General features: G+C 47.3%; 9 protein-coding genes across 9 annotated transcripts; 3 read left to right on the top strand and 6 right to left on the bottom strand.

Annotated features, from left to right (window-relative positions):
• Positions 1-565: 565 nt before the first annotated feature.
• On the bottom strand, positions 566-2,700 carry AKAW2_81387S (fungal specific transcription factor domain-containing protein; the record flags this gene model as incomplete). Its single annotated transcript, XM_041682513.1, has 2 exons — positions 566-630; positions 696-2,700. 2 exons carry the CDS (start codon positions 2,698-2,700, stop codon positions 566-568), a joined length of 2,070 nt encoding a protein of 689 aa, XP_041549348.1.
• A 3,451-nt stretch (positions 2,701-6,151) lies between these two features.
• AKAW2_81386S (glycoside hydrolase family 11 protein) lies at positions 6,152-6,836 on the bottom strand (the record flags this gene model as incomplete). The annotated part of the gene is made up of 2 exons (XM_041682512.1): positions 6,152-6,557; positions 6,607-6,836. 2 exons carry the CDS (start codon positions 6,834-6,836, stop codon positions 6,152-6,154), a joined length of 636 nt encoding a protein of 211 aa, XP_041549347.1.
• A 1,941-nt stretch (positions 6,837-8,777) lies between these two features.
• AKAW2_81385S (uncharacterized protein) lies at positions 8,778-10,340 on the bottom strand (the record flags this gene model as incomplete). Its single annotated transcript, XM_041682510.1, has 6 exons — positions 8,778-9,076; positions 9,124-9,249; positions 9,306-9,706; positions 9,767-9,861; positions 9,926-10,120; positions 10,185-10,340. The coding sequence occupies 6 exons, from the start codon at positions 10,338-10,340 to the stop codon at positions 8,778-8,780; spliced, it is 1,272 nt and encodes a 423-aa protein (XP_041549346.1).
• A 1,948-nt stretch (positions 10,341-12,288) lies between these two features.
• AKAW2_81383S (putative MFS sugar transporter) lies at positions 12,289-14,126 on the bottom strand (the record flags this gene model as incomplete). The annotated part of the gene is made up of 5 exons (XM_041682509.1): positions 12,289-12,807; positions 12,868-13,059; positions 13,122-13,531; positions 13,592-13,681; positions 13,733-14,126. 5 exons carry the CDS (start codon positions 14,124-14,126, stop codon positions 12,289-12,291), a joined length of 1,605 nt encoding a protein of 534 aa, XP_041549345.1.
• Positions 14,127-14,666: 540 nt separating this feature from the next.
• Positions 14,667-16,112, top strand: AKAW2_81384A (UPF0075 domain protein; the record flags this gene model as incomplete). Its single annotated transcript, XM_041682508.1, has 3 exons — positions 14,667-14,738; positions 14,804-14,878; positions 14,943-16,112. The coding sequence occupies 3 exons, from the start codon at positions 14,667-14,669 to the stop codon at positions 16,110-16,112; spliced, it is 1,317 nt and encodes a 438-aa protein (XP_041549344.1).
• A 331-nt stretch (positions 16,113-16,443) lies between these two features.
• AKAW2_81382A (putative C6 transcription factor) lies at positions 16,444-18,622 on the top strand (the record flags this gene model as incomplete). Its single annotated transcript, XM_041682507.1, has 6 exons — positions 16,444-16,486; positions 16,538-16,940; positions 17,018-17,435; positions 17,494-18,063; positions 18,140-18,231; positions 18,292-18,622. 6 exons carry the CDS (start codon positions 16,444-16,446, stop codon positions 18,620-18,622), a joined length of 1,857 nt encoding a protein of 618 aa, XP_041549343.1.
• Positions 18,623-20,814: 2,192 nt separating this feature from the next.
• Positions 20,815-21,829, bottom strand: AKAW2_81381S (uncharacterized protein; the record flags this gene model as incomplete). Its single annotated transcript, XM_041682506.1, has 2 exons — positions 20,815-21,585; positions 21,821-21,829. 2 exons carry the CDS (start codon positions 21,827-21,829, stop codon positions 20,815-20,817), a joined length of 780 nt encoding a protein of 259 aa, XP_041549342.1.
• A 131-nt stretch (positions 21,830-21,960) lies between these two features.
• Positions 21,961-22,365, bottom strand: AKAW2_81380S (uncharacterized protein; the record flags this gene model as incomplete). The annotated part of the gene is made up of 1 exon (XM_041682505.1): positions 21,961-22,365. One exon carries the CDS (start codon positions 22,363-22,365, stop codon positions 21,961-21,963), a length of 405 nt encoding a protein of 134 aa, XP_041549341.1.
• A 444-nt stretch (positions 22,366-22,809) lies between these two features.
• On the top strand, positions 22,810-24,436 carry AKAW2_81379A (uncharacterized protein; the record flags this gene model as incomplete). The annotated part of the gene is made up of 2 exons (XM_041682504.1): positions 22,810-22,878; positions 22,931-24,436. The coding sequence occupies 2 exons, from the start codon at positions 22,810-22,812 to the stop codon at positions 24,434-24,436; spliced, it is 1,575 nt and encodes a 524-aa protein (XP_041549340.1).
• Between the last annotated feature and the right edge of the window lie 1,291 nt (positions 24,437-25,727).

Here is a 25,727-nt window from a genome sequence, read left to right as displayed (position 1 = left end):
AACACAGTTGAACGTGAAGGTTGGCAAGGAGAATATTAGGAAATATAGCGACTGGGGTCAAGTGCTTTTGCACGATAAAGCTAAATACCTGTCGAGGTGGTATGAGAATTTTCTTTACTGAGCAGTAAACGAGGGTCGGGCTCCCAACATTTAAACATTATTGAACATCTCCACAGCTCTTGCTAGAAGACTATTGAGCCGGCGGAGGCTGCAAATGCCGGTGGCATTTGGGTAGCACCAGCGTACATTACGTCATGGACGTGCTTACCATATTTAGAGCCTTAATTTTGTGGCACCCAATAGACCTCTTTCCGATAAATTTGCAGAAATGCCATCTTCAGTCATATATCGTGAGATCAGATTTACGATCGGATAAAGGGCATACAATACACGGATAATAGTTCAGTGCATCACTTGCAACAGATCAACGCTCTAGTGAGCCCCGTCTTTGAGAATAAAAGGTAGCAACTATTGCGTAATTCCCCCTAGAAGGAAAATAGTCTCGTGGATAGCACATCTTTATTGCACCTGCCTGTGCAGCATGAGCCTTGGTAGTCTCTAGAAATTAAGGGAAAGTCCGACCCCAATTCCATATATTGTTTTGATCTTCTGGGGTCATATTGAACATAACTATTGGTTACATGGTTAGTTGAGACTAGCAATATGTATTCTTACACAGATGATCGAGTACTTACGTTCTCCAAAGGCTCCGAATGTACTGTCCAGTTGTTCAAGAATAGACTCTGACGGAAAGTCAACTGGTGAAATATATGTACCATCGGATGGGAAGTCGGCATTTATTCCACAGTCCCACACATCCGGTTCAACCAGTTCTTCCGTAGTGGCACTAGCGATTGGCAAGGAGGAAGCCTGGTTATCAGGATCATGTTCCCTTCTCCTTTGACGAGAAGTAGCAGGGTTGAGCCACATGAACATCTTATTGTCAGCCATGCCGTCTGACGGGTCGTCAACTAGAGCACGAGACATCTCACGCTCATTTACGACTCGCAACAGCTCAGTCAAAAGCTCCTCGATATGTTTCGCGATTCGATTGTGATAACTGATAGCCCGACTAGCCCTGATAATTCTCATGACTCCAGCCTTAGCGTCGAAAGCAGCCTGCGAAAAAGGAAGAAGGGATGGCTGAAGGCAAAGAATGGCACCGGCAGTGAATTGTTGCATAGAAACAAATGATCCTGCAAAGCTATTCTGGAATTTATGAACCGGAATACGAGAAATGCGGAGAGCTGCAGTGGTAGCTGCCACGAGGGATTTGTTGATCGCCTCAATAAGAGGCTTACAAGTGGTTCGAACTCTTCGTTCGAGCAGCGCTCGGTGAATATGGATGAGCGCCGAATCATATGTTAGTTGTAAAATCGCTGCCTGGAGAAAGATAGTCTCTGCTTGCTCCTTTACTAACACATCAGATGTTTGGAGAGCCTGTGTGATATCCTCCCAGCCTCCACTGCTCCAAAAATTATAGTCAAACATTCGAGGGACCCTTTGGCGCCACAGTCTCAAATTGCCGTCTGATTCTTGTGTAATCGAGGCGACTGTCTGCAGTTCTTTGTCCTCCATCATTGGTCCGAAGCGCAACCGGCGAAACTGCAAAAGTGTCTCACGCACGACTCTGTAAATTTCTGCCTTCATTATGTGAAATTTGCTTCTCCCAGAATTGCTATTACTAGCCATCTCAGGAAAAAGGTTCAGAAGCGGGGATGGTATAGTAAGGTCATCCACAACTCTCAGTTGACGCACCTCTGCGTAGTCAATTGAAAGTGCTCGTCCATATACCATCGTCGTAAAGGTATCTGCTACTATGAGGTGGTTCCAGCAGCGCGTCTTGATTTCATCCATGACCGGATCTGTATCTGTGAGTTTCGGGTGCTGTATGTCTAGAGCGTACGCCGCTCTCACAGACATCCCCAGAACAGTCCACGCAAGGCGTGGTTTATGAAAGACGTAATAACAAGAGAGAAGCATAGGAACCTGGACGGCTTCGATGGGACAATCTTCCAAAAGATCTAGCAAATGGACTCGTATCTCTGAAATCAAGCCGTCAAGTAGTACTTGAGGGTCAATGCTATGCATACGCAATAGCTCATGCCCGGGCCATTCTCGATCTAGGAGCACGGATTGCAAGCCGATAGCTGCCACAGCTAGGACAGCCATGCACGCACCTAGGTCTCGGCGGTGCCATTGGTCATGTGGGATGATTCTCTGGGCACATTTTCGAAATTCAGGCTCCACAAACAACAATATGAACCACTGCATCCGATGGAAGTAGGCATCTATGAGTGTCAACATAATCTTGGGTGAGGGTAATTTGATCTTCTGAAGGCGCCACATATTATCGCCAAGGTTGGGATTAGAAGCAGCCACATCTCCCGGAAGAGTGGCGGCCGTCAGAACGCGTCCAGTTTCTTCCTCGTCAAAAATACGTTGAGCAAAATCGATGGAAGAGGTGGTTTCGCCCAGTTGTGTTCCTTCAGAGTAGGTTACATTTGAGCCTGGCAGGGTAGGGCCATGTGAGGGGTTGCACGCTTCTGCTGTCCCAGGACTTTGATTCTCAACGCTAGGGACACGCAGTGTGCGTAGTCCCTGCCGACGGCGATATGCTCGCCGATCAGTGGTCTCACATTTGCGACCAGCATGGCGGCAGAGGATACATGGCCGGACAGTTTCACACTGTAATCCCATCTATTAGTGAGACAATGAACAAATCAGGAAGTAAGCATGCCTTCAGTTTCTGTTTGTGACACCGATCGCACGCCTTGAATGTGCGTTGTCTCGAGTGGCACAGCTGAGGTTGTTCTGATTCGTGCATGGGCATCTGAGAGGATGTTTGAAGGCACGAAAAAAGAGTTTGGGGTCTGATGCACTCAACATAAAGGAAGTTTTGGGGCGTCGCGGTGGTGGAGACCTGACCTAGATAGGTTCTTTCCAAGGTTGTAGCAGGGATTAGTCATATGCCGACCCGAATTGCCTTTTCAGCAACCCCACCTATAACAATCAACAGGGCAAGTTGACCAGTGCGGTCGATTTCCTGAAGAAATCAATCTCACATTTAACATGTCAAGCAGTCAAATCAAAAGGTATCTGTTGATGAAACATTGAAGCTCCAAAGAAAGCCGCACTATGATATCAAAGGAAACCCATACTTAAACTTAGGTTCAATCCTTCACCTTTTTACTCCCCACACCTCTACTCCACTACTATCAAGGTCGACATCTAAATAAATATATCTCCAATAACTTTCGGTTCACTAGTATAGACGGGAACGGAAAACATCTCACTACTCTTCCGGACTAGGATTGTACCAGCAATACAAATGTACCCCTCTGGACAACCAGCCCCCGGGACCTGTGGTACGCGTAGAGCTCGAATCCAAAACAATTCTATAGAGCCACTTATAACAATGCCTTAATCGATGCTGTGAATCTGAAGATCTGCTGTTCCATGTCCGAGGGCGAATTCGAGACTAGATCTATCGTGTCGTTTTCGACGACTAAGGTCGCAGTACAAAGGGGGGCTGTTAGGTTAACATGGTGCGTCTTGTTGTTATTTGTTCCCATCCTTGGAGTCGTATAGAAAAGTGTGCAAATAGCAACCTCGCCGGTATGATGATTATCCTACCAATAATACAGACGTTGTTCTATGTCTTGAGGCCAGAGGAAAAAATATATGCAGTTTTCGTCTGTTCGTTGTGAGGAGTGTAGGTAGCAGGTCTGAAATTGGAGGCTAGTTGATCTTCGACAACTGGAACCGTTTCACTCAAATTGTCTTTCTCATTTTGATATCAATATCGCACACTCATGACTGATCTCCTCTTGCAGGACCAATTAGCGACTGTCTTGGTAGTCAGATGTCCTTCGCAGGCATTGTTACTAATTAGTAGTACGTAACTAATATAGGCCCTGGAACATTGAAGATGACAGAGTAAAATAGAAGCGGAAATTGCTGGGGGCTCAGGAACATCTGAGCGTTGTTCAAGTTCCTCGCACAAATCCGCATATGACTTAGGTACCTAGGCATGGTCTAGAAGCAACTTAACACATGTGGAGTAATTTAAAACCTTGGAATATTTGAAGACTCCCTTTTCAACCTGTTATTGTCGACCGGTTGCTTGTAGATGAATAATACAACAATGGCCGGTGGCTGGAATGAGTGATGGGGAGATTTGTCAGCGCCACCGGCAACTTTCTAGCCGGTGGAATTTGCATTTCAGAATACGGCCACTTGGGCAGATTTTGAATCCCGAGGTTTGGCCGAATAACCGAGAAAGCCCAAAACTCTAGTATCCCAAACTCCGGTGTTATTTTAACTACTCCAGTTGACCTTGGTGGTTATGTTAGTATGTTGGAGCGCTAAAAGAACTATAAATATTTTGAATCTTGTCGCTTATATAATTATTAAAGACTACTAATACTTTGCGTGACATAGGCCTAGGAATGGTCTAGTCCTGGTCCTGAAGACCATGTGGTCTTTGGTCCTTGTTTATAAGATCCAAGACCATATTATAATTCTCTGCAGCTCTAGGCAGTCTTTATTCTGACAGACTATTGGTGCTGGAATTATGTTTCTGATTGAAGCCTGTGGTTTCTCGTAATCCTGAGGCACAATGTTGTGATATATGTCATAGCAGCGCGAGTGATGGAACTGGTATCTGTTAGTACGAGAGGTATATTGGTGCATTGAACTCGCGGTGATCTTAAGCTTCTTCCTCGGAATATGTAGACTAGACCCTTATATCAGGGTACCAGTGACACCTATATAATGGTTGTGTTTCTAGATAGGGTTTTGACGTAGAAGCATTAAGGCGAATGACTTCCCACATACGGAGGCTTCCCAAGCGCCTTGATGCTATGTACCATGGGGGGCGGGGGGATCCTAGCCGACTGGGAGTGAAGCATTGTATATGTGATACTATTAAGAAGCAGTACAGTTTGTATAGAGCGATTACATGACAAGAAAATGATACTACTATGTCTAGATTTCAGTACTATTGACAGTTCCTCTGTGACCGTGCGAGTTTAGGTACATGGTATGTCAATCCCGTTGGCAACCAGCTGCAGCTTCATCATTATATCATTAACCGGGTACAGGCTTCCCATATAGAGCTGCACCAATTGGCCTCAAGCAAGGATGGTACAATATGTGCAAGACATAGTGTGGGTCTCAAAAAGCCACAATATTTGAGATGCAACGAGAAAGTAATATACATAGGAATTTTCCCGCAAATTGCACAGTGTCCTGTTATTAGAAAAACTGAGTCTGGATACAGTACTATCCGTAGGTTACCCGGTGCGGCAGAGTTTTGTTGAGAAACGTGAAAGGACATCGTATACTCCCAGATTTACCGTCGCAAAAAAATAATGAGTTCGGCAAAAGGCTATTCCAATCCCGAAATATTTGTTTCCGTTACAGGAAGATAAATCTCTAAATGAGTTTCGTGATAATTGTGGCTTCAAAGCAAGGCAGGAAAAGCTAAGTTTCCTGCAAAGGGGGCATGAGTTTGTCATATTATATGTCGAGTCGCTTCAAAAAGTCACCCTACCCAGTGGCAATGGGCAAGCATCAGATACACGTAATGGCGCTATATATAGACGGAGCTCCTTCCTTTTTTCTAGAGTCCATATCGTTATGTAAGTTCACACTAAGACTGCCATGTTGTCCTTCTCTAACTGATTGCACTCTCATCAGTATTCCCTCTCTGATTGCGTTGAACTGCGTCGAACTGTAGAAATTCTTGCCCTCTATATTATCCGCAGTCATTAGAAGTCTGTTAGTATAGAATATCTGGAGGCTAAATATCCCTTTAAATGCCCTACCTTAGAGCGTACGCAGCACCCCGCATCTCCCAATTTCCCAATGCCTTGCTCGGAGTGACTACTGCGACCGAACAAGTTGTATATAGATAATATGTATTGGGCAAAATATTATCTATGGATAGGATAAACAGCGTGGAAACGCAAGAGATAGAAAACGAAAGTTGATTATCTGTGCAAATTGGAAACGCAGCCGCTGACAGCTCGGCCCCAGAATAACTTATACAGCCTCAATGTAACCACCAGAGGCCGGATCCGATCATCACACCAGCTGAGAACAAAGTTCCGCGTTGACATCTTCCGACTACCAAGGCACTTATCCCTTAAGAGGAGATCGTGACACTGGCGCTGCCAGCACCGCTCCATGCTTCCACTGCCATGACCTGATAATTGAAGTCGCTATTTCCGAACCCATGCTGCGCCCAGAAGTTGAAATGGTTGGCAACAGTCACCGTTCCAGATGTGCGCGTGCTCTCTCGAACGGAGAAGTACTGCGTGAACGTGCTTGTTCCCGTGATGGACGGTTCGTTAGTTCGAGTGTCGGTGCAGACTTGGTAGGTGCTTCCATCAGAGTACACGGTACCAAGGCTTGTGGCCGAGCTGCAAGGGTTGTAATCACCGTAATCCTCGACGATGTAGTATTCAGCCTGAGGATAGTTGACCCAGCCGTACACAGCGAGGTAGGAAGAGGAGCCAGAAGCACTGTATTCGGCAGAGTAGGTGATAGCGCTAGAAAACGTTAGATCCTAGACTTTGGTTAAAGAATACAGTCACTCACTTAGAAGAACCAGTGGTCCAGCCCAGACCAACGACAAAGTCGGAGCTCACTCCATCTTCCCAGTACATGGAAAATGTTCCGGCACTCTCGTCATAGGTGAAATCACCAAGGTTGCCGTTGTAGTTTTGCACGTAGTTAATACCAGCACTTCGCGACACCAGAACAGGTTCCGGCACAGGAGCGGCGAATGCCGTGACCAAAAGACCTGCAAAAGCCGCAGTGACCTTCATGATGATTGAAGAAAGCTAAATGCTGGTGAATGGATTTATGCAACTGGAAGAGAAGCACTGTGCTGGTCAATATTGCTGCGAGCCCACTCTACCTCTATTTATATTCTGCGAAAAAGACTATTTATCCCTTCCCCCTGCAAGATGAAGCAGCTTAGTCATATGCATTTTGCCGCATCACCTTAAACGCTTGAACAACCTCGAGCCTATTTCCAGAGACAGTCCTATAGTTGTGTCTCAGTCATGCGTTTGCTGTGTAGCCACCAATCTAGCCACTGGTCTTGGCTAAATGGACCGCACTTGGCTAAATGGACTACATTTGGCTAAATGGACGGCAGACGGATAAAAGGGCTGCAGTTGGGGGAGGCGGGGAAGTGGGGATTCTTCACCGGTTCCCTGCAGAAGGTTTTCTTACTCAGAAGTCATGTTCATGATTATGTACCCACTGATCTACTGAATGAACACAGTTCCTCGCTCATACAAGACGTATGTAGTGCAGGGTTATGTTTCTTTATTTCTTGTAGCAAGCCTTAGGCTCAGTTAACGCTGCTAGAAACACTGACCAAAGATCGCGAAGGTACTTTGGAGCTCAAAGGCCACCGGGAGTTGGCCGAGGAGTTCTTTCTGTAGGTGATGAAGGCAGAGTATTGCAAATATCGCTTATAGCTGGAAATACTCAGGTCAAAATGCAGGAGCCATCAAGTTACCGAGGTCCTGCCTAGCCAAGCATATACAAGATTGGGCCTAAACCCTTGGCAAACTTTACCCAACTCTAGGAGCCTACTACCCAGTAGGAATTGACTGAAGAGTGGGAACCCATCAGGGAGCAGGGGCTTACTCCCGCAACCTATAACAAAGTTGTATATCCACCAGTGACCTGGCCTTCTTGGTAAATAGTACAGGCCTGCAGACATTACTGGCTTTTCCTGGCGACTTGTGATGAGGTATCAGTAACTAAGATGTGGAGCTGTTTTTCAAAAAAAAAAAAAAAAAAAAAAAAGGTCCTTTCATGGCTCAGTAGAGGGTGAGAGTATCATCAATAATGAGATTATCTGCTTCTGACAGTGTACCTGAGGTAAGTTTACAGCTTGCTACTGTAAGTTCACCGCCTGGGACTGGACACCGACCGGGATGAATTCATCGCCTGATCGATGACTTTTCCCCAAGACAGCAAGGCGGTTTTACCGCTCAGCGTGGTTTGAAATAAATTCGGTGTGGTCTAGCACTAAACACAGAACAATTATTTTCCTTTTTAATCATGTTAAGCTGTGCCAAGAATATACTGAACTTCTAATGAAAAATACTAAGGATATTTTTGAAACAATAAGTATCTCTTTTTTAGTTTGTACAAGTTTTTGCTGTGAAAAAAACACGCCTCAACAGAATTTCTGGTGGTTAAACATCCTCTGAATTTCACTACATCGAGTTTACGGGTGTGATTTGGGTTTGGGGAGTTTTCTTCGCATCCACTGAGCCATATTTAGAGCTTGCTGGACCTGAGTCTGCATCAGAATCCGCAATCGGCTCTACCGCCTCGTGGCTTTGAGTTTCCCTCTTCCTATCCCACCAAAGCAGGAATTGAACTGTTCCAGTAACGACCACTGGAGAGTTGAGTTAGTTGCCATCTTCCGCTATTTTCAAATAATACTGCAATGCACCACACTCACTGAGTAAGATCTGCAATATGATGGACCAAAGATAGCCTTTCTTGGCTGCTGGAAAATCCGTGGTTTTCCACACAAAGTTTGGTGCCTGTGCAGAGTAAAACGTGAGAAGCTTTCGTAGATATGATTGTCAGGTGGAAGGAAGCTTACCACGGCCTGAACAACATAGGCAAGATCATTAGCCATGGCGACAATCAAAGCTCTTTTCTCCGTGTCAGCTGAGCAGATTTCGTTAATCCAGCTCAAGATGAGTGGACCAGCACCAACCTGAGGCTAAGTGTTAGCTGAAGATCACGTCTGACGTGTTAGGACTTTGACATACTCCGATATTACTGAGCCAATATACGGCCATGCGCCCAGGGATGTTGGTATAGAGAGGCATCTGGCGCAGTAGAACACACATAACGAGCTTGACAAATGTTACCGCCGAATCATCTTGGGCATACGGGTCAAAAGTACATACCGTGATAACGGCACCGATATGGATAAAAGGCCAGCGTGATCCCCGACAGGGACCATCAGAGAGCAAACCCCAAATAAAGCACACGAAGATAGAGATACCAGTCGTGACCAATGGTACTTGATGACATTAGATTCGCTTGGCATATCGCTTTGAATAGACTCACAGTTGTTAATGTCAGCCACCGTGTATGACTTGCCCGGGACAGGAGGGGGGTCTGCATTGAAGCTTTTCAGCCAGTAACCCATACCAACCTGTGGGTATCCATTGTTCCACAGAATGTATATCATGGCTGGGTCGGTTGATTAGATAAAGGACCAAAGTCGACCGTGGCAGGGGATCACGTACGGAGTAGATATGTGTGCCAGCTGTACAAAATCCTTTTCAACTTAGCCATACTCCAAGGCTCCTTTCCAGCACGCCCAATCGCCTGCATTCGATTGACAGAGAGAATATGTTCCTCGTTAGTTATCCACCAAGTTTTCTTGCCACTTTGTGGAAGATTAGGGAAGAAGAGATAGCCGGCCAGGGCGAGCGGTAGCGTGATGATGCCATCGATGATGAACAGCCATCGCCAGCCAGCCCGGCCATCCACACCGTTCAAGTTTGTGTAAGCAGCTGCTTGAAGAAAACCACTGAATAAATTCCCAATATGGCCGGCAAGCCAGAATATCATTGCGCGCTTTCCAATCTCTTGTGGTGTGTACCATGATCCGAGAAGATAATGAATGCCGGGGTAAAACCCAGATCTATTTCCGAGATTAGATTGCTGCGAGTAGAAAGATAAATATGAGAAGTTTCTAACGTACTCAAAAAGGCCTACCAGGAATCGAAGCGCATAGAGAGCTTTGTATGACTTTACACTTGACATGCACATAGTTGCAATTCCCCAACCAATCTCGAGCTGCGCAACTATTAGTGTCCACTGAAGGCTGCGATCGAGATTTACACGGGGATGGACTACTTACCGACGGAATCACCCAGCGAGGCGAAATGCGAGTCAACAGTAAGTTCGCGGGGATCTGACCAATAACATATCCGACTGTGAAAATAGAGGTACTTGTCACCAGTTGGTTGCCGAACATCTCCAGATCCTCCTCCATGCCACTAAGGTATGCATTTGTGACATTTTGAAGGTCCAGGTTTTTGAGAAAATAACCAATCTGTAGTTGTAGTTGTCAGCCAAATATATTTACACCCCTGGGGTAAGGTGAGATGTTGGCACACAGATGCAAATGTTAGCACAAACGCGTCAAGCTTAAACAATAGCCAACGCTGGTCGCTGGGTAGTTCCCATGTGTCCCAAATGTAGCCTTTCCATGACTTGAGAGGCCTGACTATATCATGCTCTTGCGAGGAATTGGCCTCAGTATCCCTTGTCATCGTGGATGCACTTTCTTCTATGTTGTAAGTACGAGGCATATTGGCATCTAAATATTCGCATTGACATACTAGCACGCAAGTATGATCCCATTTGCCGCTATGATCACCTCACTTCTTAGTAGGTATATTCTGCGCTAACTGTTATCTCCCGCCAGTGATCGAGTTAGTATGACCCACAAGGTATAAACACCTGACGGGTTGCTGGCTGAGTAATCAGTTTTCAATCGTTATCATGGACGAAAGAGGATGGGATGGTAGTGTTATGGCGCAATAGTCTCCAGCAATTACCTCTTCCGCAAGCCTGCAGCCAAGGCCCGACAGAGTCATGGATTCAGTCCAAGTTGCCTGGGATTTTAGACTTGCCGCGCATAAATGCCTCGCATCGATTCAAAATGCTTCTTCTCCTCCTGGAGTTTCTGACAATACTTGCATTTGCCTATTATACAAATATACAACGATTATGAGCTCCTGGTGGCATTCATATTTCCCTTTGACCTATGCACTACAATATTTGCCCCTCTTCAAAAACATTTGCGATGATTGGAATATATTCACGAAGTCACAGATTGTCCAAACAGCAACAAACCCTTCTTAGAGACACTTATCCACGACCTGATTCCTGTGCTCTCGTACAGCGCCCCTCCATAGCTCCAACATCGCAGGCGGACGAGGACTCCTGCATTGTTGCATGAGAGCAGCATGTTGCTAGAACCACATGTAATCCGCGTCACTGGGAGTTCCATGCACATTAATTCTGAGGCTGCTTAAGCTGAGGTGTTAAGCGCAGATCTATGGTAGGGGCTTTTGCATGTATGTTATTGGTCCACAGAACGCGGGCACAGGTATCCAGGTCAGAACAGGCACGGAAACGGAACCGATCAAAAGTAATCGTCTCGTCCACTAGAGAGAAGGCTGTGACGCACTGGACGGGCTCTTCCTCGCGCGTATTTAATCCGTAACCCAACAGTCCCGCAGCTAGTACCATGCGAGGCGGTAGATAAAAGCTCCTAACACGAAGTTGAAGTGCGACAAATGCGTGACTCATTGTGAGTAGACAGAGGGAGAAAAGGACGGTCCTTCATGGGCTGGAATACAGTTAGTCCGCAATTAGAAGGCTTCCGATATAGGGTGAATACATAATCAATAATCTTTGGTAGGACTGTCCGGTGCTATCACTATTTCGATGCTGGTCATTCTCGCAACTTGCTGCGGATCACCCTCATAACATTGTGAGGCGAGAATAAAGCTGCCTTGGGAGACACAGAGAGCCATTCCAGCCTTGCTCATGTGCATGGTCTTCGGTTTCCTCAACAATTCGTCATTACAAAATTCATATCCAGGACATTAGGTATTCGAATGTTGTTGGCTGCATATAAAAAAGGGTAGTCGAGTACCTCCATGTTGGGACCTGAAAATTATAATACCCGTTTGATGACTCTGTACAGCCAGGCCTCCAAGCATCCACAGCAGGAACATCATTATCCGTGATGTGGCAGTCACCGTTTACTGATAGCTTTGAGTATGACGCTTAACACCACCCTCGGCACCAAGTATCAGAGAGTTACGTGTAGCCGATGAGGACTGACTTGGATTCCAAATTCACGATGTTAGTACATTCCCAAACTACTGCGTGAAGCGCCACACTATTAATTTCACGGTTAAGATCTCAATAGAAATGGGAAAATCTGCAAGCCGTCCCAGATATTACCAGTTGAAAGGCTCGTGTCATTGCACAGCATAAAGCAAAGCAGTCATTTCTGCGTCCTGAATACCACGCAAAGGCCGTCCATCTCCAGCCACGGCGCTATGTACGGTTCGCAGAATACGGTTACTTGTATGTTGTTTTTATTCTCCATATATAATATCCATACCGCTGAACTGCTGTGAAGGAAGCTCTTCCGAGAACATCATCTGGCAATTATTTCACACGTCACCAGGTCCCCTTACTTTACACTCTCTGCTGAATGGTTTCGTGAAATTCCTGTTGGGCTTCATCCTGGCGGGCAACTTTTACGGCCTGCTCATCGATATGCTTCTCTACCTTCCCATCCATGCACGACTGAAATGCCCTCTCCATATCCCAATAAAATGGACTTGAGGTCGAGAACAGGTAGTCAATGGACTCTAGAGACCGATTGCGGGTTTCTGGGTAGAACAGGAAAATAGTCGGAACCCACAAAAGGTTCAATCCAGCAAGAAGGAAGTAGCTGCGGCTCCCGATACTTGCAAACATGATCGGATTAACTAGTGTGGTCATTCCAACACCAATAGCCCAGCCGGTAATACCAAAGCCATTACCTTGAGCCCGGAGGTCGGAGGGAAATATCTCGGTTGGTATCAAGAAAGCGACGGTTCCCCAGGTCGCGGCATATCCCAAGTTGAACAGGAACAACATCGCAACAGCAGCAGGTGCAAACTGACTGGCTTTCTCTGGCTGATGAAGGGACGCCTCATAAACAGATCCCGCCTGGAGAGGAAACATCTTAGAACCGGAGCCAAAGAAGTCATACGAGGGTCTGGTACTTACCACCAGCTCAACGACGAATAGGACAAGAGACCCAAGCATTAAACATTTTCGCCTTCCGATGCGATCTACGATCTGCGTACTGATAAGAGTGCCTAGAATACCGATCGTATTCAATCCTCCGGCAAGGCCATTTTGAGTCAGCTCGCTGTAACCCGCTTGCCCAAGCAGAACAGGAGAGTATGCCGTAACAGCCTGTTGACGTGACAGTGTATCAGCCAGCCTATCTCTGCGACTTCATACTTTGAACGGCTTACCGTAATTCCAGTCCAAGATCCCATGATCTGGAGCCATATACACAGCCAGGCTCGTCGCCCCAGATTGGAGCCGGGGTTTCCTCCTTTTCCAATCAATATTTTTGCGAACTGAAGGGGCGAGCTTGGTTTGCCCTCTTGCACTGTCGAAATTATTTCTTTGTATTCAAGGTCAATTTCTGATTGGCTGCATTTATGACAACGGATCTTGTTGAGGACCTGCTGAGCTTCGTCATAACGGCCGACAGATGCCAGGAACCGCGGACTATCCGGAAGCATCTTGATGAACAAGAGTAGTATGAGTGCTGGAACGCACTGAAACGCCAACAAAAAGCGCCAGCGAATATCCGAATAGCCGTTATTGATGAAAGCAAGACCAAATGACAGCCAGTATGCGACGGATATTCCTAGATCTTCAACATAATCTATTAGTATATATTCTGGGGCGGTGTCGTCGAACGTCCAACACCTACAATTTGCAATGAAAACATATCCTAGGAAGGCACCGCGGTGATCAGCTGTTGATGTCTCTGACACCAGTACTGGTGCTATGCCAGTTAATGCTAGCCAGATCAGCTTCTCTCAGGAGGTCTTAGTACGGAAGGTGGGCATACCACCAGTGCCAACTCCTGTCACCACCCTGGCGACGAGCATGAAATCTGAACTCTGAGCCGCAGCTTGCAGAGCACCTCCCACAAGTGCAAGCAACGAACCGGCCAGTAGGCCATTGATACGGCCTAAGCGATCAGCCAGCCAGCCACCTCCGAAACAACCGAAAATGCATCCAAGGTAGTAGATGCTAACGATGCCTCCCTGATGGGTAGTGTCGGTTACTGTGCCATCCGGTTCGCCAATTCCAACCTCTGTAACGTATCTGGGAGAGCTGTTGACACCTCCCATGACACCTTGATCATATCCCTCGAAGAATATGCAAACGAGAGAAAGAGCCTGAATCCCAACATTGAGTTGGCGTGGGGATAACCGCCTCCAAAAGGTTGCATACCCCATATTCTCGGCCTTGCTGAGTCGCCCTGAATGAAACTATGACTTTATCAGCTGTAGTTTCAAATCCTTAGCGCGAACAGTTGCACAACCGGTAGTGGTTGGACTATTTATAACGCGGCCTATGTCATGACCGGATCTTGAGACGCTTATCCTTTGCTTCACCAACCTGACAAATGACATGCCGGATTCGCCCGAAATAACCTAGCGAGAACCGAAGCCTTGGGGCAACCAAAACTGTTGTGGAGAGAACCTTTTGAGGGGCCCCGCAAGAGTATCACACGTTCGAGCCAGGGTTTGAGTGGCGCCGTTTAGCAGTTTAAGCGTTTAAGCGTTTAGGCATTTAGCCATTTAAGAGTTCTGGCGATTAGGCGGTCAACAACTACAACCGTCGTCCCCCGTACCATGAGGCATTCAGGCACCAATGCGGCCGGGGTATTGAAGAAGTACGGCAACGACGCATGTTATTTATTCCCCGCAACCTCCCCCCCTCCTCGGTTTCTCAATTGGACAGCCAGTTGCTCCAAGTTCTCTCTGCCTTTCAATATGGACCCTAGCGCTTCTGTATCCCGCTCCCTGGACCTAACCGTCCTGGGACTCAATAGTGGCACTTCGATGGTAAGCAGACGAGCTGGACAAGCGAGGATTTAGGGGGCCTGGAAAGCTTATCTATGTAACGCTAGGATGGGATCGACTGTGCTCTCTGTCGTTTTCAACAGGAAACGCCAGATTCACCCATGAGGTTCGAGCTTCTCAAGGTATGCTATTGTCACATGTGGCGCAAATCCCGTTCAGTCTAACCCAGACGTGTCTTTCCAATAGTATGGTGAAATCCCGTTGGAACAAACAATCAAGAAACGAGTCATGAACATCATCCTGCACAACAAAACATCTCCGTCCGAGCTATCCGAGGTGAATGTCATTCTCGGTGAGACATTTGCCGCGGCTGTCAAGGAGTTCTGTGGACAGTATGATGTTGATATCTCGTCCATCGACGTTATTGGCTCCCACGGTCAAACCATCTGGCTTCTCTCTATGCCTGAGGAGGGAGAGGTACGCAGTGCTCTCACCATGGCTGAGGGCTCATTTATTGCCTCTCGCACGGGGATCACGACTGTGACCGACTTCCGGGTTAGCGACCAAGCAGCGGGTCGCCAGGGCGCACCACTGATTGCTTTCTTTGATGCCTTGCTCCTGCACCATCCGACAAAGTTGCGCGCTTGCCAAAACATTGGCGGGATTGCTAACGTCTGTTTCATCCCGCCCGATTCCCTCGGAGGCACTGATGCCTGCTACGATTTCGATACAGGCCCGGGTAACGTCTTTATTGATGCCGTTGTCCGACACTACACCAACGGCCAGCAGGAGTATGACAAGGACGGCGAGATGGGCGCTCGCGGCACGGTGGACCAGGATCTGGTAGATGAGTTTCTTCAAACTCATCCCTACTTCCAGTTGGATCCACCGAAAACCACGGGCCGCGAGGTGTTCCGAGATACTTTAGCTTTTGATCTCATTCGCAAGGCGGAATCCAAAGGTCTTAGTCCGGATGATGTCGTTGCTACCGTCACTCGAATCACCGCTCAGGCCATCGTCGACCATTACCGCCGCTATGCCCCCAAGGACCTCCCAATCGACGAAATTTTCATGTGCGGCGGTGGTGCTTATAATCCAAACATTACGCAATACATACAAGCACATTACCCTAGCACGAAGATTCTGATGCTGGACCAAGCAGGTATCCCGGCTTCTGCCAAGGAAGCTATCACCTTCGCATGGCAGGGCATGGAAGCAGTGGTGGGCCGTTCTATTCCCGTGCCCACTCGGGTTGAGACTCGGCAGCCATACGTCTTGGGAAAGGTATCACCAGGCAAGAACTATCGTAGGGTGTTGCAGCAAGGTATGCAATTCGGAGGGGATAGGCACCACTTGCCTGCAGTATCGGAGCTGGTGAACTATGTGAACGGGAAGGAGTTCAACAACAAATGGTGATACATTTAAAAATAAATAATAAAGAAGATCATTAGAATAGAACTTACGCGCACCCTTTCTGGACGTACATAGTAACATTCGTGAAGGAATTTAAAGGGTGTTTAGTAGGTGTGAATCCTCTTCTGGCTGGCTCAAACTTTAATTGTGTGGGGCGCCGGGAACCCACATGACATAATCACATTGCGGCCTTCGGCATCTTTCGGCTGGATTCAGCAAGTCTTAAGGTGGACGGTGTAGATATATATCCATACTACCGCATCGGATCAGGAGACAACCTCCCCCCCCACCCCCCTCTCCCCCCCCCGGTCTCCGACGTGTGAAAGTAGTCCAAATGCCCCAGCGTCCCCGAAAAGTCCAGCGTATTTCCAGGGCCTGTACGTTACACTCTCGTTGTCCCCTTAGGCCCCGGCTCTAATAGCACCCAGGTGACCTTTGCCATCGACGTAGCATCAAATGCACGAAGACCCGAGGCCCACTCGAACCCTGTCAAAACTGTGTGGATTTCGATATCCCCTGTACATACGAGCGGCCGTTACGGAAAAGGGGTGGTCGTAGAGGAGCCCGCCAAGGGGAACAGGAGCCTGCATGCCAACCGGGTGGCGATGTTGCCGCTACTACTATCTCCCCTCGACCTGGCCATTCGGAAGATGATCCTCAAACTGGCGTGACTGCTCAATTATCGACACCTGTCAATAATAATCCCTGGGCAATCACGGATCCACACTATAGCTCCGACTCACCGTTGACTCCTTGGAAGGCGCTTGCAACCGCCTGTCATTCTGTGGTGCAGGAACTCGCCCAGGTGTATTTTGAGATTGTTTATCCGATGTACTTATCTCATTCCATGTCTCGCGAGGGTAAATTGTAAGATAACTGTTTTGGACTAACCGCCTTATACCACGCAGATTTCCTCTATTCCATCCACCATCGTTTTTGAGAGTCCTCCGGGATGAAAAGCATCTTAAGGACCAAGGGTTGTTCGCCTCAACAATGGCAATGTGTGCTTTAGCCTCCGCACGCGCCAGGGATGGCGGTTTATATTCCAATCAGAGATTACGATCACGGCTGTCACATCCGCCAGCAGAGGTCTTCTGGGCTGCAGCTAAGGAGTCTATCCCTCGGGACCTGGCTGCAGCAAGAGGCGTCGAATACATGAGAGCATGTGCAATTCTCAGCATTGCCGCCATTCAGAATGGTCAGATCCGCGATATGCATCAATATTTAGGATTGTATCATACATTAAGTATCATGGAAGGGTTACATGATGAGAAGTTGTGGCCGAGAGACTTGAGCGTTGTGGACGTGGAAGTTCGACGGAGGCTGGTACGCCCCTGTGCCTATGCAATACCTTTTTCCAGTGACAAACTAATGCAGGATGTAGTTTTGGTCGATGTATACGCTAGATGTGTTTTCGGCCACCGTATTGGGAGGCATAATTCGTTTCAGAGAAGTTCAGTCAAATGTACGCTACCCCAGCGAAGTGAATGACGATGTGCTTGATTCCGCAACAGAAGCGCCGATATCGGCGGACTGTACCACACATGGACCATCGGTGTGGATGCGTGGGTGGAATTTTACCACTGATCTCTATCGAATACTGGAGCATGCTATTGACGGCCAGCGGCAAATGCAACGCACCGCGAATGAGAGCCCATGGTCGTTATTTCGTCCGACCCCTGTCCCCCACCCCTTGATTATGGAGCATGTACATTCCCTGTTCTCGGCGTTACCGTCGCAGCTTCAATCCACCAAGCCTGCTACCGGTGATCCTGAGCATGATATTGTTGGATTCCAATCTGCCAACATCCAAGCAACGCTCCAGCTTCTTAGCATGGTCCTTTCTTCGAGTGAAGCTCAAGGTGTGGAGGAGAAATGCGAGGTTGCGGGGAACGTGCTCAGCGTCTTTAGCACAGTGCCAATTGAATATCTCAAAGCAATCAGTTCCCCACTGGTACGTTAGTCCCATGGCATACTATCATACTTTTCCCCTTCCATCACTGTAGATAGACGAGCACTAACTATTGAAGCTCTACCATTTGGGGGGGATTGGGTTCATTCTTGGATCTGTCATGGAAGGAAGCCTCTCCGAGGTGTCTTACCAAAGAGTTCGCAAACTTCTGTAAGCACCTCATAGAATCGTGTGACAGGTCTATGTACAACTGTGCTGATTAAAAAGAAGATTAGACATGGCAGCACTTTTGTCCCAAATGGAGTCCGGACTCACCCGCTCCACTGGCGCCAGTGAACGGCTCAAATCACAGGTCAAGCGGATAGATGATTACATGGATACGACTCGGCATGCCAATATGCGCTCTGAGCAGCCAGGAATTGATCAATCACAACACTTCGAAGGCTACATGAGACCTACCTCAGGTCAGCCAGTAGACTTTGATGACCCACTAGCTTATTTCGAACTGCCTTCAGACTTGCTGGATGATTGGCCCTGGTCGTCCGGTGCTGGCTTATTAGAAGGGATGTTTCCGATGGCGTTAAGGAAAACAGAAGACTAGATGGTTGTTTGTTGACGCATTCTCCTTATCCATCCCTAACACGATAATATGGTGTATGGCGTGTCGACAAGCTCGATTCCCCTGGACTCCATGGTGAGAGCACTGTCACACATAGTATCTAGATTTGGATGTAACTATTCGAAGGTTGAAACTGGAAACATGTTACGTATGCTAATTTGTCCCTGACGGTCGAAAGTGCCTCGTCTAACTGGGTGCTTGAGCCTGATTCAGGAGCAGCTGATGTTTCACGCTCATGGCCCGCTCGTTGAATCATAAAACGTAGGACAAGTTTTCCATCATGATCAATTTCAGGTGTTGTTAGTTGCACAACTCTATGCCTTAAATTCAAATTTACCTTATAGTCCTGATAGTCAGGATCCAAGCGCTTCCACCTCCAGCCGATCCTGGCTGATGTGGGGTTAGCATGTCACTTCCCGTAGTCCCTATGTTTTGTATCAAGACTGAGGACTCGCAGCACTGAACCGGCGTAGGGAGTACATCTCTGCCCACACTTGAGTCACTGTCGCATGCATGTGGAGCCGTGACATTATATAGGATGCTTGTTGTGCATCATTTTCTTGCAACAGCGTTTCCAGTTGCTCCAAACAAAGTCGAACATGTCTGTCTTCGTACTGTGCCATCTTCGTGAGAGATTCGACCTTGCAATGCCTGTCTAATGTGTCACCCGTAATCCCGTTAGCTGAAGGGCGTGACGATGATAAGCTCAAAACATCGATTGAATTTAATACGCCCTCAGCTTTATCTCTCTCAATGCTGCCATAGTCATTCCAGAGCCGGACTTCAGCAGCAGCATGCCTGCAGAAATACTCAACGATGTATTGTTCTTCTGGGGTACGGAACACATCATCGTCTTGCTGCACTTGACTTAATGCCATGTGGGAAACCATGTATTTGAGGATGATAGGGTAGAGTACATTGTTGAGACAGGCCCGCGTAGCCATGGAAAGAAGGTTGTCTATCCGGTTTGGTCATGGAGGAGGTCCACTCCCTCATATACTAGACCCTTGGAACTTCTAATATGGCCAATCTGTGCGAGTAAGGCAGATCTCAGCTCACTGCACAGGTTCCATTTATTGTAAGTGCTCACGAGGTCAGTGGTATCGGTGAGCACAAAGTTCATAAAGGACAGGAACATTGCTTTTGCTTCCTTTACTCTTGCGTATGGTTCTCCATTGCACTCATTGAGTTCATGGGTTATAAGCTGACTACGTAACCTTTTCAGCAGAGTGTGTACTTTGTTCTATTACATTATAGACCGTCGGACTATAGTGCTTGGCTATCATCTTTCATCCCATTTGTGCACTAACATCTCATGGTCCTAGCCTGTGTCTTGAGACGCACAATTATATATTGTGAGTTGCGTGATCTCTACGTCCATGAAGTAGTATCATATCTCCCGGGGATAATTCTGAAATTAGGATCGTATATTGATGGACGACAGTTTCAATACGAAGAAAATTTTATCAGCATCTCTAGAAGTTGTAAGAACATTTTTATGGTTCGATACTTTGCTGGCCGTAAACAGCAGGACATTAACCGTGCGTCTAATACCAGGCATGCTCACAGCCTCACCGCCTGCTACTTTGATCCAGCTCACGATGAGGCAGAAATCTTATAACTCAGGCGAATAATCGTCTGGATACAGAAGGCGGTAAGTTTCACAGCTGTACTAAAAGCTTAACCTTATCTGGAGTAGCCTTACCCACTGCGATAAGCGGCAGGGTGTTGTGGCATTAGCGAAAGGGAGCGTCTCCCTATATTTGCCTGGGGGTATGCTACTACAACTTGTCATTAAGCCCCAAAAGGTTACGTTGATTATGCATACATTAAGAGCATGTTATACTGAGGATCATATGGTGTGTCACAACGGATCGGCTTTCTGTAACAGCAACGGGCGCAGGCGCGACCCAGGTGATGAGACTTTCAGATCAGCAACTTCAATGTTGTCCTCCTCGAGCAGGTATTGATAGACCTCCCATGCCTGTATTTGCACTCGTTTAGACGAGGCAAGAACTGTTCCATCTGCAGCGATAGCTTGTGCGCGAATACTCCGCAATGCAAAGGGTACATGATGGACTGTCTCAAATCCTCGTCGTGCCACAATCGTCTCGAGTTCTCCGTTCCGAACATCCTCGTTCCACCCAACCGGTAAGCACTTGCAACTGGAGCCGTCATTTGACCGTCTCTGTATCCCCATTCCATGATAAGTATATATCGGTTCCACCGCTGTCCCAATCGGTCCCATGTCGCTGAAAGGCTACCACAGCGGGTTCTTCACTGGAAATGCCCGTCCAGTTTGCCCGAAAGGCCCGGTAGTTCTGCACATCGCCGCGACTGAGCGGTTGGGAGTCCAGATATGCGTGGTAGAGAGGTTCTCCATCGGAAGAAAATTCGGTTATCGCTCCCTCTGAGCCCCAATTTATAAAGACATTCCCATTGGGAAGGGCTTGCAGTGAGCCTTGTGATCTCACCAGCAGTAGATCAGGAGGAATAAACGAGGACTCGAGGGAAGCACAGCGAGTATCATGATTCAAATTGAGGATTTTGCCGCGGGAGTAGGGATATATCCGCACATCCTTGTCACCGCCACCGCCACTTTCAGAGCCATATATGGCGTTGTCAAATAGCGTTATCCTTGTCACGCCGTTTTTGTCGATCTGATCAAGGTATCGGGCATGATGCTGGAAGCCAAACTCTACGTTAAGGCCCAGGGCGAAATCGGACCGCGACCCTCCTAGTCGCCAGATGACACTGCCAACTGTGCTGTTAATCTTGTAAATGGTGCTGGCATGACGCGCGGACACAAGATAGTGACCGTCGATGCCCTTGGTTACCGAATTGATGTGAAAATAGTCCCAGGCAGTAGAGCTATTGTGGCCAATCCCCGCTTGCTTGTTGGGAAGCGGGAGAGCAGATTCTGGGATACGCTCAGGCGTTATTATCTACACAAATCTTTCCCTTTCCGATTTGGAGGATTCCACTGTGATAAATCAAAGGGGTGAGGGTCAACGTACCCCCCGGGCCAATATGATCCAGACTCCTCCACTCGAACAACACTTTGCCGTCAGCGATATTCAATTCTGTGTTTTCTTTCTTAAAGAAAAAATAACTTTAAACTAAAAGATGGACAAGCATAAGAATGTATAACATCAGCAGCTGAAATTACAAATCTTGTACCTTTTGCATAATGGGTCAGCAAGTTAATTTTATATTTATTAGTAAATTTCTGACTTACTAGAATAGCAGCAAATCAAAGTTCTTTATCCGATAAGCACTTATCGTGTTCCATAAGACATACGAACTATCCTGAGATAGAGCTAACCTTGAAATATTGCGTTAACAATCCAATGTTGCCGTCGGTCGGATGTGTAATTGCTCAGATCTCGCACTTCCGGGTGATGGATCTGGATCAAAACGGTCGATTCGTTCAAGATCTCGAACTCATGCTTATCGGAGAGCAGATGGTTACCCGCGCGGAGTTCTTTGATCGTCTCATACCGTTGATTGAGGAGCACATGGTGACCATGACCATAGCCGTAGAGTCCATTGTGCGCACCTTCGAATGCAGCTAGAACATCCTGGCCATTCCAACCGCGCGGCTTGGAAGTTCCCTGTCCAGGTCGAGAAGTAGGTGTACCCGGACCAGACGAGCTCACCATCGTCACTGAATATATACGCACCAGGCTGCTGTGGTGCTCGATGTGCCGCCTCGGAAACGGCATTGAACGGGGCAATGAAAATGTATCCTCGTTCTAGCCCACGGTTTGGAGAAAGAGTGATATTAAGACGGGGAGGGGAGAGATCAGGTCTTGATTTATACCTATTATTGGCGAAGACCACATGGCTAAACAGTATGTAATTCAGGCATAGCCATGGTATCCGCATGATAATAGGTGACAACATGGTTGTACGCTTCTTAACCAAAGAACACTTGGAGGAGGCCGTGACACTGCACTTAAGTAGTGCCACACAGGAACCAGCTAACCCAATCACCTCATCCGCCCTAAAATGAGGCGGCATACCAAGGAAAAATGACTTTAACTAGTATTGCATTTACCCGAGAATTGTCAAACTACTTAAGAACGCTGAGTGTCACTTGGATTGTTGCTATCCAGCGCCCACCCATCTTTTCATCATCGATTGTGACAAAGTAACAGGATAAAATTATGCCTCATTCGGAAGCCTCTCGGGAGCGGATGGAAACCAGTGCCAACGTGACGAGCGGCGCTCATGGAGTACGTATACCCTGCATGTTTGTTTCAGTGAGCATACTAATCGCGAAACCAGCAGCAAAGCCAGATCCGGGTCCTAGTTGCCTGCCCTCGTTCGGGGTCCACACTCTTCATGCGAATTTTTCGCGAATTCCCTGGCTGTGCAGTTACGAGTCGCTTGATTCTGCAAGGAAGCTATCACAAATTCAGCGACCAGACTCTAGCTCGAATTAAGCCAGACTATACTATTTTCTCCCATCCTGAAGTCCACCCGGTCTATCAGAAAGCGGTGTCGGAAGGTTTTACCACACTAGTCACCAAAGAGGAATTGGGTCACGAATCTTTCAAGGGCGAATGTGACTTCAACGTACTTCCCAATCGAGACGCCTACGAGAAAACGCGGCCCGCGTTTCTCGTCCGGGACCCTGTGCGAGTGTTTGATAGTTGGAATAATATGGGCTGGGGTGATCTATACAGCTTCTTCATTAGTTATCGGTCACTCTTCAAAATGCTCACGGCCAGCCCAACACCTCAGGTTGTCCTGTATGAACAATTGGTGGCCAATCCTAGGGATACAGTAACCACATTGGCAAAATACTGGGGCATTGAATACGATGATGGCTGTTTGGAGTTTAGGCAGCCTTTTGGGGATTATCTATTCAACGGTTACCGAGAGCAATCGATCTATCAGGGTGCCGTCCCTGACGGCCTCTTCAATCGCGTCAAGTCTCACACCCACGTCGAGGACTTCCACGGCCACGGGCTGCTATCCGCACTTGAAATTGAACATATCGAAGCTGAAGTAGGTGGCCTGTACCTGGAGGCCTATGGCCCCCAGCTAGATCCCATATCAAGTCTTCTCTCTGGAAAGACGTGGTTTGGCTTCGATCTCGACGATACGCTGCACGAGTTTCGCAAAGCGTCTGCTCATGCCTCCCATGCTGTCTTCGCCGCAATTCGAGCCAACCATCCCGAGACCAACAACACAATCGATGATCTCCAGGCTACCTATCGTGACATCCTTCGTTCAAACACTGCAAATGCGTTCACAGATGGGAAATCATCCGAAGAATATCGCAGCGACAGATTTAGACGTCTTCTTGAAGCCCATGGGCATACGTCTTCTCGGGTAGAAGTGGAAGAGTTGTTGGCAGTATACAAGAGCAGTCTCCGTGCCGCCCTGACACTGAAGGCCGGGGCACTTCGTCTCCTACAGAAGCTCAAGTCTCATGGCAAGAAGGTTATTGTCGTCACCGAGGGACCGCAAGATGCACAAGAATGGACGGTGTCAGAGCTTGGGTTACAGGAATTGATTGATATCCTCGTCACTACCAATGAGGTTGGCGTGTCCAAGGTGGATGGTTTATTTTCCGCTGTCCTAGAAAAGCATAGCATCGTCCCAACTGATATGGTATACGTGGGGGATAGCGAACAGCGCGACATTGAACCAGCGCGGGCTGCCGGGATGGACACTGTGTTGTATGATGAGAAGAGCAACTGCCGGCTTCAAGATCCTCACGACCTGCGGCTAAACTCGCTCCCAAAATTGGAGTATCTAATAGCCCGTTCTTGGGCTACCTGAGTTATGGCCTCTGAGCAGTCATCATTGACAAAGTCAATCTTAGGTTGATAGACTACTGAAGTCGACAACATGTTTGTATATGCTGGGAATGCCTACCTTGAAATGTGTGCGTCTTGGATCTCAATTATTTTTTTGGATCACACTGAGGTGACAGCTGTGGGTGGGTTTCATTCACTAGCTAGCTGCTGTTTTTCCAAAATATAACTAATCTAGGCAAGAAGAAGCATCAAGGGAAGGAGAGCATAGGAATATGAGCGCTGTAAGGAATTATGCACCAATTAGGAATTTATAGAGTGCTTATTGGACTAATGGTTGAGGCTATACTTCGAGAGGCTATTTGAGGAGCGAATGGCAGGTGGTTCTGTGGGTAAAGGACTAGAGATGGTGGGGGTTTCCGGTCAAAAGTTGCACTCTTATCAGCGTCCCAAGTATCATGTGGCCTCCGATTTAAACCAACAATAGATCACGATTTTCCAAATTGTTAATCGACGGAATGGCACCGAACTTCGTACGGGGTCAACTGGGGCTTGTTAAAGCTAAACAAGCCAAGATCGATAGGGCTCATTACTATTCACCGCAAATTCTGAACGGTAAGGCCCCGGGGATTAGGGATGGAAGCATTTTTCTGCCTACGTCAAGGGTTTAACTTGGTTGACCAACTGTTCATATAGATGGGATAAAACTATTCAGGCAGATGGGATAGGGGTTAGCTCACTAGCCACATTGTCAGTCTGAAAGAGATGTTTTCCAGTTTCAGACCGCCACACCCAACACCTCACTACTTCTTCATGCATCCCTATTCTATGTATTCGAATAAGCAGGATCAGGCATCTAAATATAATCTGCTGGCCCTCTTTTACAATGAATGAACTGTTTAGTAGTTGCGATCTTTAGATTGTGTTATATCTAGTAGCATACCCTACGACTTGTCTAGAACCTTATCTGCTATTCAGTAGCTTCTAAGCGGGCATCTTCATTGCTCTGTGATTCAGTCACTACGAAACGATTATTCCTTCTCTGGCTTACTGATAATTCCAGGTCTCCAAGATATTCAGTGCCTAGAGTGGTGTAATCAGACCGTAACCTGGCGGGCAAGTGAAAGTTTAGAAATTCATTAACCGTCATATAGATACTTTACTCTGTACACTGTGATACCCGACATAGATTGGACATCAAATGGAGGGGGGAAAAGTAAATAAACAAAAACAAAAATAAAAATAAAAATAAAAATCAATGAATAAAGAAATGCGCAGTAAACGACATGGATGGCGATTTGTGGTATCAAAAAATG

The sequence above is a fragment of the Aspergillus luchuensis genome, chromosome 8 (assembly GCF_016861625.1).
Source record: "Aspergillus luchuensis IFO 4308 DNA, chromosome 8, nearly complete sequence".
Classification (NCBI taxonomy): Eukaryota; Fungi; Ascomycota; class Eurotiomycetes; order Eurotiales; family Aspergillaceae; genus Aspergillus; species Aspergillus luchuensis.
The sequence above is the reverse complement of the archived record's forward strand: the minus strand, read 5'-3'. Positions and strand labels throughout refer to the sequence as shown.